The sequence below is a fragment of the Emericellopsis atlantica genome (assembly GCF_019669845.1).
Source record: "Emericellopsis atlantica unplaced genomic scaffold F5Z01scaffold_45, whole genome shotgun sequence".
In the NCBI taxonomy this organism is placed as follows: Eukaryota; Fungi; Ascomycota; class Sordariomycetes; order Hypocreales; family Bionectriaceae; genus Emericellopsis; species Emericellopsis atlantica.
The window spans coordinates 122,955-135,969 of NW_025764747.1; the positions used below are offsets into that span (position 1 = coordinate 122,955).

Below are 13,015 nucleotides of genomic sequence, written 5' to 3' on the forward strand. Positions count from 1 at the left end.
TAAACTCTTTTTCTTAATATTAATAATAATAAAGACTTCAATAAGAATTTCATAAATAAATTCAAAATGAATCTTTATATATAATAAAGATTAATTTAATATAAATTTAAGCTCGAATTTTTTAAAATTATATTATAATAATAAAACCTTCATATATTAGATTTAAAGAAAACTATAATTAATATATAATTAAAAACCCTTTTTATATAACTTTGAACAACTATAATTTTATAAAACTATATTTAAAAATATTAGAGATGTTAAAATCAAGGCTACAGTATTAAACTCCCCTTAAGTATAATATCGCCGTAGAACTAGGACGAAATTATTACCTTTAAGGAACTGATAGTTATTAATAGAAGCTAGTTAAGTAAAATAGTATTAGAATTATAATCAAGCTAAAGAAATCTATGTAAGATATTACATTTAATAAAATTAATAGTCTTATACTAAGGCTAATATATAGTTAAAGGTTAAGGTATTTAAATAAGAGATTTAAAATATATATATATATATATATAATCTCGCTAGATTTTCTTTAGAAATTAGGAGTAGTAAGATTCTTCGTGCTATCGTGTAACACTTAAGCTAAGAGTGAAAGTAGTATTGTAAGGTTTTTAAATCCTTTATTCTTTACAATAGCCTATAGTCTATAGTAAAAAATATTTTCTTTATTTTTTTATAATTATGTAAGGGGGCTAGTATATTTATAGTTTCTTCCGAAATAAGAAAATCCTAAGCCTTATATAATTAGTCTTAATTTAAGCTGCGTATAACGCGATATATCGTAAGAGTTTTTTATACTTAGATATAGCTCTTTTCGAGAATATGCTATAGTTAGCCTAGTATTATTAACTTAATCTTAAATTCTTTTTCTTACTTAAGCTTTTTTTTCCTTATTGCTTTGTTTATTCTTAAGTATATATTTCTGAAATTGTTTTATATTTTAAACTTAATATATAATATTAACTAAGCACTAGCTTAATTTTTTATTAATAATAAATTATCTCTTTTTTCTTATAGCTTATTTAATCTAAGCTTTAGTTATATTCCTCGCTTCCTTAATTAATTTAGTTTATATTTTTTTATATACTTAGGCTAATCATTTACCAAGGTATAAGTGAATCGGGGTTATCTTGATCTCAGTTTTAAGTTATTATACAATTATTTTTTATATACCTTCAGAACTTTGCAATTCTATTTAGTTTAAGTTTAGTTTAATTCTTTTTATTATTATTTTTTAGTCTTTATAAAAATATAATAAATATAACAATTATAATTAACTTAATTATTTTTTTTATAGATTCTTTTATTTATAAAATTAATATTCCCTAAATAATATATTCATTACCAAGGGTAACTTAATTATTTTTTTTATAGATTCTTTTATTTATAAAATTAATATTCCCTAAATAATATATTCATTACCAAGGGTACTCGTTATTATGAATTCTTTTTTAAAATTTATTCCTAGGTATGAGTTTATTAAATATCTTTATATCTAGTTAGCTATTTAATAATACTAGCTAAGAACTAGCCTAATCTTTTTAATAGTAAGTTTTTTGTCATTTAAGTTGATTTATACGTTTATAACTCGTTTTATTATTCTTTCATATGCCTTTAGGATTATCTAACAATAATTGGCTTAGGTCTAGCTTAATTTAATCATAATTCTTTTTATACTTTTATCTATTATTATTAATATATAATAAGTTTAGTTTTTAAGTTAGTATAGACTACTTTTATAGTATTATTATATCTCTTACTTTAATCTATATTAGTTAGTATTCCTTCTTTATAATGTAGGTAAATTCGCTTATAAATAAGATATAATTTATAATTAATATAGAATTAAGCTTTATTTTATAAAAGAAAAGTATATAAAGAATTCATCTAATATTATATATAAAAAGAAATATAAAGTATAGTCAGAATATTTTAAATAGTAGTTACTTAATGTACTAAAGCTTACGCTACTTATAGCCTCGCGTTATTAATAAAATTAATTTCTATATTATAATTAATTTAAATTAAGTATAAATATATAAGTTAGTAATTCAAGTATAATAATAAATTAAAATAAATTATATAAATAAAAACAAGCTTTTTATATAAAATAACTATAATTTTTTAAAGTTATATCTAATATTAAAATTAAATCTATAATATTAAACTCCCCTTAGGTATAATATTACCTTAAAACTAAGATAATTCGCGATATTATTACTTTTTATTCTTTTATTCTTTTTAACCTAATAAGTTTAATTAAATTCTTACCTTAAATAATATATAATATTTTTTTAATTTAAATCGAGTAAAAAGAAGCTAATTTATTAATAAATATAAATTTATAATCTAAACTTAGGCTATATTTAATATAACTTAAAATTAAAGCTTAAAAGATATATTTAAAATTAAAATAAGAAATATAAAATTTAAATATTAAAAAATATAAAGTTTTTTTTAAAAAATAAAATTAATATAATTATAAAATAATAAATATAAATTTCAATAATTTTCTATAAAAAGTTTTTTAATGTTATCATTAAAGACAATTTTTTTTATAATAAATCCCTGAAGGGTGTAGTACTATGTAGGTAGTACTTATTGCTATCCTCTGCTATCTTCTTGACTGCTATAAGACTGCAGCGTTATTAAATAAGAAAAGCTTCTAAACTTAGCTAAAATAATCTTAGCTAAAAGATAGTTACTTATTTTTTATTTTTTTGAGAATATTATAAAGTTAATAAAGTCTTTTATCTTTATAATATCTTGAGGGCCTTAGAAATTAAAAGGTATTTTACTTAATATACTTTTAAGTATATTTTATACTTCCCTTTATATATAAGTAAGGTAATTGTATAGTTCCTTACGTAAATAGTTTTAATCTAACTTGATCTAGTTTATATTAATAAGCTAAGAATATTTTTTTATATTTTACCCCCTTTAAGGTAAGAGTCTATCGTCTTTTAGCTTTAGCGATAGTTTTATATAGACTAGCCTAAGTCGCTAGTATTTATAATGATAGATTGTTAAGAGAAAGTGGCACACAACTATTCAATTATTCGACTGGCACATTGGCTAAAATCCTTATTGCTATATGTTAAAATTAAAATTTGTTTAAATTTATATTTTTTTTTAAAAAGAACTATATATAATAGAAATACTATAATTAATTTAAATAAAGATTTTAATAAATAATATAGTATTTAAAAATAAAATTAATATTAGTTTTTTATTAAAAGATATTTTTTATTAAACTTATATTTAAAATTATATAACAAAAGATATTAGAATAATAATAATATATATTTAATATAGTTTTATATAATACTTATACTATTAGATAAAGTCTTTATGTTAAGAAATCCTCTTTTTTATTAATAAATTATAGTTTATTAAGTAAGCTTATTTTCTTTTAAATGTTTATTTTATTTAATTTACTCTTAGTTAGGTATTAGCTTTATAAATCTTTTTGAATTAATTATTCAATAATACTAGCTAAGAACTTACCTAACTATGAATTTATGAAGTTATTCTTAATCTCTTGCATTATTTATTTAATTTACGCTACTATAGCTTTTTTTATTATCTTAAACGAATTTAATTTTTTTTATATACTTTGGTAAAACGTTAGTCAAAGTAGACTTAAGTTGATTGATAAACAATACCTTTATTTTAGTATTAAGTTATTATATTATTATTTTTTTATGCGCCTTAAAAACTATTTTAAGAATAATTAACCTAAGTTACTTTATTGCTTTTATTTTTTTCATATTTTATTAATATATTATAATATTTATAAGTTATTAAAAACTACAAAACTTCTATATAGACTTTTTAGGTTTATAAAACTAATATACCTTAGGTAATTTGTTATTGTTATTTCTTTATTTATTCTATAGTCCTTAAGTATAGTCTTTATTTCTTACTTGAATCTATAATAGAATTAGTTTATCAATAGAAAATTATCTTAAATTCTTTTATTTAATATTTTTAAATCCTTTATATTATTTTAAGTTCTTTTCTAAGTTTTCTTTAAAAGCTAAGATATCTCTATTATTTATAAAGCTAACTATAGTAATTCAATTGATTATTCTATATTATATAAGTTAATGAAATAAAATAAAGGGAGGAAAGAAAAACTAAAAATAATACTTAATATAGTTTAAACTTAGATATTAGGTTAATTTTAAAATAGAAACGTTATATATTTTAAGTATTTTTAAAAACTTTGTATTATATTTTAATAATCTAAATCCTTTTTATAAACTAACCCCTTTTCTTATATCCTTTAAAAGAAATCTATATAGAAATAATAAATATAATAATTATTAGTAATTATTAATTTAATTATTTCTATATATATTTCTTTTATTTATAAGATTAGTATTCTTTAAATAATACTTATTATCGCTAAAAATATATATTATTATTAATTAATTTTTAATTTTATTATCTTTAAATATAATTTTTATAATAATTATTAATAAAATTAAAGCCAAAAAAAATATTTTATTATTATTATATTTTTAGCTTAGATTTAAGTTATAATTAATTAATACTTTATTTATATAACATAAATGACCTTATTTTTTATTAATTAAAAACTATCAAAAATCTTAAAATTAATATTTAAATTTTATAAAAAGCATTATAAAAAAAAAATAAAGTTTAATATATTTAATAATTTAAAAAAAAAGTTTATTTTATTATATTATTTATCATAATTCTTATTATTTCTTCGTTATAGCTTAGTTTTAGGCTTAATTCTTTTTTTAAAATAAAAGATTTTCGTATAAAATTATTTCTAATATTAAGAACTAAGATAATTACGCTACCCTTAACAAACTAATAGCTATCAATAAAGGCCGCGCTAGCCTCAAGTAGAATATATATTGTTTGAAAATAAGGGAGTAATCCCCTAATTAGGTGCCTTACGAGGCCCTCTCACAGAACCCTTACAGGGATCTATTCAGGACCCGTTACAGGGGTCCACAGCGCTTATAAATACAGTGCTTCTATTGCCTTCTATAATATTCGAAGGCTAGCACTACCACACTCGCTATTATAAATCAAACCTTCTATAACCTTCCACTAGGTTCGGTTTAACCCACTCTTTTACAGGGCATTACAGCGCCCTCACGCCTATAAATATAGGCCTTCGCTCACTACTAGATAGTTCTGAATTAAGTCATTCATTCACTAAGTTCTTCACCTATACCTTGCCTACCCTAAAGGGTTCCCGGATTATCGCGATTCACTTACCCTGCGCTTAGAAGAGTACTACTCTTTAATAGGTTATGAGCCCGGATTACTAATCCGACGAATCGATCTACGGAAAAACTTTTTCCCCGGTTATTGGAGCTTACTAAGCTCTTTTCGGCACTTTCGGTCACTCGATTACTAATCGACTCGACTATACGGAAGAACGCTAGGTTTATCGAACTTCGATTTACCTACCCTATAAGGTCACGCGACTTCCTTCTAAGGTACTACCTAGAAGGTGACCTTATTCCTCGATTTCTTACTGAGACCTCGAGACACGGATTTGCCTACCCTAAAGGGTTCCCGGATTATCGCGATTCACTTACCCTGCGCTTAGAAGAGTACTACTCTTTAATAATATATATATTCAATTTTTTAATCTTATTAAAGAATTTAATTAAACTTATTAGGTTAAAAAGAATAAAAGAATAAGAAGTAATATAAAGCGAATTATCTTAGTTTTAAGGTAATATTATACCTAAGGGGAGTTTAATATTATAGATTTAATTTTAATCAAATTATAGTTATTTTATAGCTATATAAAAAGTTTCATTTTTATTTATATAATTTATTTTAATTTATCATAAAGTTATTAAGCTTAGTTAAATTATCAATTTATAGTACTAAGTAGTCTCATACCGTAGCTTAGCACTATATTAACGTCTTAATTATAAATTATATAATTTCAATTTATATATAAAGAAGATTAAACTTAATAAACTTAGTTTTTACTAAAAATATTAAAAACTAAAGTTATATTAAAGTTACTAAAACTAATAATACTTAGTATAAAAATAATATTTTAAATTACTTTAATATTAAAAAATATAGAAAGAGTTTTAAGAAATATATTAAGCTAGAATAATCCTAAATACTTAAGAAATATATACTCAAGAATAAATAAATAAAAACTAAATTAATACTTAAGGAATACTAATTTTATAAATAAAAGAAATTTATATAAGAATAAGTAAATTAATAATTATTTATAATTATTATATTTATTATATTTTTATTAAAATTATAAAAGAATTTAAAAAAGAAATACTGCATCGACACCGGCCGAAGCCACGGTCGACATTTACGACAACACCTATCAGTTATTGTCCCCGAGTCACGAAAATGCAAGTGAAAATAGGAATTGCAGCATCTTTCAGCCAACACGCCATCCTGCATTTAGTTTTTATCCGGAGTTGACTCAACACATCACCAAGCGGCTATGTTCCGCCCCATGCAACTTGCGGTCGACCGCAATACATATGCAATGGCAAGTTACGGCCTTAGCGACGGCACAGAGCAGTCATCACGTGCTGGGCTTCCTCAGCTGGCATTAGTCAGCGGGGCCCAAATGATGGACGAAGCTGGCGAGTGCAAGACATGCGGCATATTCCGTGACGCCCTTTTCGAAGCTCTGTCCTTGCTGCAACGACAAGCGTCGAAACCGGCTTCAAACAATATATACCCCAGCCTGCCCGCCAAAAAACGAAGCAATGTAACGGGCGCCGAAGATCCGTGGTGCTAGGGGTGGCACTGAAGCATCTTCAGAAGGAGATACGCAGGGTGTTCCGGACAATCATTCAGGCGAGAGTGACATGGGGAGCATCTCCGGCACCGACGATGAAGAGAACATGCTCAATGTCAAGGCTCTATGCAGAGAAATGTCTAGCGAGCGCCGGCGATGGACCAAGCTGGAGGAGCGTCGCCTTCGAGCATGGAAGCAGGAAAACAAGTCGGTAACATGGATTGCTGGGAAGCTAAATCGGTCAGTGTCAGCAGTCAGGCAACAATGGCGCAAAATGGGTTGATGGCTACTGCTGTGACAATAGCGGTCACGCGTTATATGTAGATCAGCAAATAGCTGCGGACTCACTGGGAGGGACGAAGCAGCACAGCTCGAGAGTGGAAGTGTCAATAGACGGCATGGTTATCACAACCACTTCTTCACCGGGAATGCCCAGAAACCCTAGTTACCAATTCGCCCTGCGCCTGATCACCTCCATCATACTCGCCCCTTATCCATTCACCTAAAACTCCCTCAATCGCTTCGGCAGAACCTCGGCACCCCACTTCCATTGTGGCAAGACCCTCCCATCCGCGCAACCAAGGGTGTTGTCTCGATTGCTCGGACATCGCTGCGTTAGACCAGTGCCGGCTGCCAGTGGCATCCTCCACAAGAAAGGACATCATTCTCAGCGTCGAGGTTTTCGAGGGCTCTTGATTGATACTGTGATGATTTTCATGACACTCGCGACCTGGCGAGAGCCGCATCAAGTCATCCCGGGCGACCTCGATGCTTCTGCCTGTATTCCGGCGAAACCCAGGGTCAGGGTCAGAGGTGTGAAATCCTTCTTTCGTCGTTGAATACCAGAGGAAGGACTCGTATTGACGAGCACGTCTTGTCTCCAAGTACGGCCAGAGGTCTGGTTCAACTGAACGTTTCGCCACGTATCCGAATGGACGCCAGGATAAAAGCATAGGGCCTGAACCCTGTAGGTTAAAATCAAAGCGTCGACGGAGGATGTCTGCCCAAGGAATTTGGTCGGACGGTTCCATGTAGCATGCGGTAATCTCTTGATCTAAAAATGATTGCTTTGTGCCCGTCCAAGCAGAGAACATTGGATCGGGGGGAGAGAGCGAGCCGTAACCATATTTCTCGGTACAAGTTGTTGCGTATCGTCGAATCCAGTCTAGAATAGAGAGGTCGCCAAGTAAAGCGAGGGCAAGCCACCAAAGAGCAACTCGAGGTCGCCGCAAAGCAAATGCTTTTAATAGCTTCTCGAGGTTCTTGGCTTTAATAGCAGGCTCAAGAATATCGAGTACGGCGGCAAGCCACGGACTCACGAGGTTGCAATCAATGTCTGGCTGCCAAAACACACTCCAGAGAGTAGAGCCAAGCGATAGCGGGTTGAGACTGAGGGTCATAAAGTACCGTAAGTCGCGAAGATAACCGCGAATACTAGTTCCGCTGGTGTCGTCGAACCTGCTACCATCGGGGCAGGTTAATCGTGGAAAAGGAAATTGGGGGCGGAGCCCCATGAAACGATAGAAAGGGAGCGCAAGCGCTGCAAAGAACCCTGCCCTGCAGGGTGCCAGCTGGTCCCATTGCTTGTTCTGATTTCCTTCCGTTTCGAGGTTGAATAGTCGGCAGAACTCAAGGAGGAGCTCTGTCGCTTCGGTCGAGCTGGGAGGCGAGGGAGAATCTGGCACCGGCTCGGAGGTTTTGATAACAAGGTGTTCTTGGAGGGAGGCTGCCCAAGGAGGAAGCCCTTTGCCGCTGCCTGACCAACCCAACTCAGGGCTCAAAACCGCACAAAGCCACCTCACAAGCGCAGGAGACGCGCCATCCAACCGAACCAACCCAGGCTCGTCGCTTTCTCCCCGTTGTGGCCTCAGCCGGTGACGTGTGTACTTCACTTGCTGACCCTGCATTTCAAGCAGCCTGACAGAGAGGATGTACGACCAGCACAAGGTGAGGACAGCGATACTATCGGCCGTCTCCGTGCTGTCGAATAGGAGATGGGAGGCGGCCTCTGAAGACAACCGGCAATGCAGCGGACTCTCCGTTTCGAGGTTGAAATCAACACGACGACCATGAACGAGCTCTGGATCCCAGTCCTTGTCGGTATCCTCCGTGTGCGTTAGGGCTGTCTCCAGACGAGGCACACGCCAGAGTGGCCGTCCATAAATTTTTTTGCCGCGAGGGAGCTTTGCTGGTAGACCGGGGACGTCCATCAACGTGATGTATGGGTCCAGAGACGTGGTGGGCCACCGGCCGGGTAAGAAATCGTCAACCATCGACAAAATGTTTGCCCAGGTTGCTTGGCCATCGTGGAATATGCGACAAATCTCGGAGGGGGAGGGCAGAAGTAGGTCGTCTTTCTCGCCAGTGAGGTATGCGGGCGATGAAGAGGCGGTGGTTGTCGCGGATGTAGTGGAGAGTGAGCTGCTGTCGCTGTCTGGCATCATCAGCGCTTTGGCAACTGCAGGAAGTTTGGAGCAAACAGCTCTCAGCAAAATTGCTCCCTGAGCAAGCGTGCCCCAGGCGGGTATTTAAACTTGATGAGGAACGAATGCATGGGCGACAAGAACATGATGCAAGCAAGGACAGGGAAACACAAACGAAGTTACTGATTAGCTCTCTCGGGGTAATATCGGCCCGGAGAGAATGAACGGCGTGCAATGCCAGTTGAATGGTACACGCCCCACAGAGCTTACCACTGCCCTACACGATTCCACGAGCCTCTTGCCTCATTTCTTTGCACGCTTGATTTCCTTCGCGAAATACACAATCCCTTCGTACTTAAACTCGTACCCGTCGTCGGTTGCTATCCAATAATCCCCTAGTGTTCTGATGGTTTGCCCTGAAACGGTGGTGAACTGCACCTTGCCCTCTTTCGTATAGCGTGCCTTTACTTTCACAATATCCGCCTCTGCCGTGGCGTCATCAATCACAAGACTAGCCATGCCAGCTACAACGGTCTCCTCTGCCAAACGCGCCGAATTCCACTGGAGTTCATCCACCGACTCCGCTGAATAGGTGCGTCGATGTGACGAGTGTGCCGTTTGTTGATGGGCTGTGGATCGTGAGGATTCAGCCTCGGGCATTGCAATAGCACTGCTGTCCGGGAAAGTCGTTGTCTGCTCATAACTTGCTTCTGGGTCGCCGGCCTCTTCCGGGGATTGATAGTCTGGATGGCTCGACGCAAACTCGGTTGGCTCTAAATGGCGGGCAGCTTTGGCGGTACTTGGAAAGTGTTTCTCGCCACAACGGCATGGGACGTGGCATATTCTCCACCCGGCAACAGAGTCGTGTACAGTGGCCTGGCAGACAAGGACGCGTTTCTTGCACCGCTTACATTTCGAGTGGTTCGCTTTGGTGTGGCCATCCATAGCATGACCACAATAGATGCAGAACCCTTCTTCTCCGGTGCTCGTGCTCATGATCGCAAATAGAATGGTTCGCTGTATTACTCGGTGCATATATTGTAAGTAGAATCGGATCGGGATTTATAATGTATTTGCGACCCCGTCAATTTGACAGAGGACATCGCGAGCCGATCAGCTCAGTATTCAAGAGTGTGGTTTGGAGTGCATGGTATGGTCTGGACGGTGTGGTATGGTTTGGAGGAACAGTAAGTAGGCTGGGGCGGTTGAACAGGGTTATGATGTTGCATTCATGTACGTAGAACGGCGCGTGACGACAGCTTGGTGGCTGGCACCGGTCGCTACGGTCCGGCAGCGTGGTTCTCAACTCGACAGTTGAATCCACAACTGTTCGGGGGGATTCCCCCTGCAAACACAAGGCTTTTTCATGCTTGGTGTTGGCTCCTGCGATGACAGGTCGTCTTCTGTCGTCCAACCCCCTTCCCCACGAGCCACCACCCCTCCACATTTTGCGCAGAGGCACCTTATCCCGGGATATCATGGCCGATTGGCTAAAGCAGGCCCACTGATCACCTCTCTTGATGACGCTTCAGCGACACATCCCCGATTGCCCAAGAGTGCAATTGCTGGTTTTTCTCACAATGATACCATTCCCCCCAAAATATACCATTCACTTCGTTCCCCAAAACTAGTTTGCAAGTCGCCAGTATGGAAGATAGCGGGCCAGCCTCCATCACATCAGCGGATGAGTCCCAATCGGATCGCCTTACGTTACTTCTGAATCGACTTCACCAATATGAACGAGCACCGTGGGGAATAGTGGAGTCATGGCAAAAATCCCAGCATGATGCCGAAGACTCAGCAGCAAGAATATTTCTCTGCTCTGGCGGATTTCCTGCGTGGTTTGCCTATTTTCTCACCAAAAGCGCCACGGAGGTACAATACCACTTTGCCGGCAAAGCTGATTGTACCCGTTTAATCTTCGAGCTTGAAAATGAACCCGCTATATCCCGAGAGTTAGCGGCACAAGTTGCGGCCGCAATTCCCCGCGAAATCAGGACGAAAATCGAAAGTCTATATAACAAAAGGATCAAACCACTGGAGAATAGAACTATGTCACAGCACTCAAACAAAAGACGACGTAAGTAGGCCGCCGTATGATGTGTATATGCTATTCTAATATAGTTTTAGGCACAATAGCAGACAACGACTGTCCTCCCATTTCCACTGCGAACTTCCCTAGTCCGACCGCTACTTCCAGCAGCCCCAACGCGAGCCGTCTTTCTCATGATCGCCGCTCCCTCGAACAAGCGCCAGGATATAATTCTGTTGGTTGTTTTGCCGAAGATGAACATGTGCTGGTCAATGCGTCCCTTGCGGTGGCCACACGACTTCTACCCCGGGACCTCTCGAACGCGATCAGAAGAAACCCTGACCCGAGAAACGAAGGCGCCTTGGTGGCGGCAATATCGATGACATTTCCGAACGCACCATACACGGATAAGTACGGATGTTATATGGCAGTAGAAGTCACGAGTGACAAGGTTCAGCATCTTGCCCGGGAATTATTTGGAGTACGCCTTGAAACGATGGCCGGCCTCCGATATGTTTGTCTCGCTGAGAGCAGTTCGAAAATACTGGCCAACCCAAAGTTTACACTCCAAGGGTGCCAGTGCAGCATCGTTCCTTCCACGTTTGGCCCGGAGTTGTCTAATGCGATCATAACAGGTCCTAAGTATCAGGATGACGCTAGACGATGGCGTGACTCGACAGATGCTGTCTCGATGGTGGTCTCACACTCGGCCCATGATGGAGCCGTCCTCTACCTGCACCTCGGACTGTGGGAAGGGACCGAGATCAAGAAGAAGCTGTATGCTTGATATTAAATAACTCACTTGAATACGACACTAATTTCCTTCTTTCACTTTCCCGTCCTTCCCACCAAACCAAAGTTTCGTGTCCCTCTGCACGGTTCCTTCTCCGTCACAAGTGTCATATTCGGCAGTCGGCGTCTTTGTGTCGGTAGCTTTGTAAACCCGCAGAAAGCATCCCATCCAGTAAACTGTCTGTCCTGATCCTTCGATGGTGGTTGGGGATCCCTCGGCATCGCTGAAAAATTCTGCGTCCTTCGAGAGAGCCCTGATCTCGAACGACTAACAATGACGTTAGGCTAACTAATCATAATCACAGGGCAGGGGACGAACCATTCGGGATCGGATCCTATCATCCAGGACAGGATGGAAAGTTGGTAGGAGTCTTTCAGTTGTCGGCGTATCCAGGTTCGCGGGGTCGTTGATTATCTCTGGAAACCTAAGTTTTGTTCACTTGCTGTCTCCGTATTATATTGGGTGACTGATCCGATAAAGATGGCCGCTGCTAGCCCTAGGATCAAACTATTGCTGCCCGTGGTTTACGATTTTATTCGTGATCTTGCGGAGCGTAGGGAAACACGAAACGAGGGAATTCTGAGATGGATCAGGCACGAATGCAGCTTTGACGAAAAATGACCAGCGGACGTCATCTGTTCTGCGGGCGAAGTGTGTAAGGGGTTCATAAACCAACATGATTGGGCGGAAGGCGGTACGACAGTGGACGCTGCTGGTGGAGGCATGGCAGTTGAGTGATGGTCGCGAAAGATGCTGGATGCAGTGCGGCATGTGGAGCTTTGGTTGGTATGTATAGTAGTGGATATATGGTAGTGGATGTATGGTAGTGGATGTATGGTAGTGGATGTATGGTAGTGGATGTATGGTAGTGGATGTATGGTAGTGGATGTATGGTAGTGGATGTATGGTAGTGGATGTATGGTAGTGGATGTATGGTAGTGGATGTATGGTAGTGGATGTATGGTAGTGGATGTATG

The 13,015-nt window shown here is 36.7% G+C and overlaps 4 protein-coding genes across 4 annotated transcripts; 1 reads left to right on the forward strand and 3 right to left on the reverse strand.

Moving 5' to 3' along the window:
• Nucleotides 1-6,941: 6,941 nt before the first annotated feature.
• On the reverse strand, nt 6,942-9,375 carry F5Z01DRAFT_434036 (uncharacterized protein). Its single transcript, XM_046259711.1, has 2 exons — nt 7,139-9,375; nt 6,942-7,022 (listed from the first exon to the last, which is right to left on the reverse strand). The coding sequence occupies exon 1, from the start codon at nt 9,232-9,234 to the stop codon at nt 7,210-7,212; it is 2,025 nt and encodes a 674-aa protein (XP_046113912.1). The 5' UTR covers nt 9,235-9,375; the 3' UTR covers nt 6,942-7,022; nt 7,139-7,209.
• A 141-nt stretch (nt 9,376-9,516) lies between these two features.
• On the reverse strand, nt 9,517-10,209 carry F5Z01DRAFT_640709 (uncharacterized protein; the record flags this gene model as incomplete). The annotated part of the gene is made up of 1 exon (XM_046262535.1): nt 9,517-10,209. The coding sequence occupies one exon, from the start codon at nt 10,207-10,209 to the stop codon at nt 9,517-9,519; it is 693 nt and encodes a 230-aa protein (XP_046113913.1).
• A 651-nt stretch (nt 10,210-10,860) lies between these two features.
• Nucleotides 10,861-12,032, forward strand: F5Z01DRAFT_630580 (uncharacterized protein; the record flags this gene model as incomplete). The annotated part of the gene is made up of 2 exons (XM_046261736.1): nt 10,861-11,293; nt 11,344-12,032. The coding sequence occupies 2 exons, from the start codon at nt 10,861-10,863 to the stop codon at nt 12,030-12,032; spliced, it is 1,122 nt and encodes a 373-aa protein (XP_046113914.1).
• Nucleotides 12,033-12,059: 27 nt separating this feature from the next.
• On the reverse strand, nt 12,060-12,305 carry F5Z01DRAFT_630578 (uncharacterized protein; the record flags this gene model as incomplete). Its single annotated transcript, XM_046261735.1, has 1 exon — nt 12,060-12,305. A coding segment is annotated over one exon (246 nt), but the record flags the coding sequence as incomplete, so codon positions are not given.
• Between the last annotated feature and the right edge of the window lie 710 nt (nt 12,306-13,015).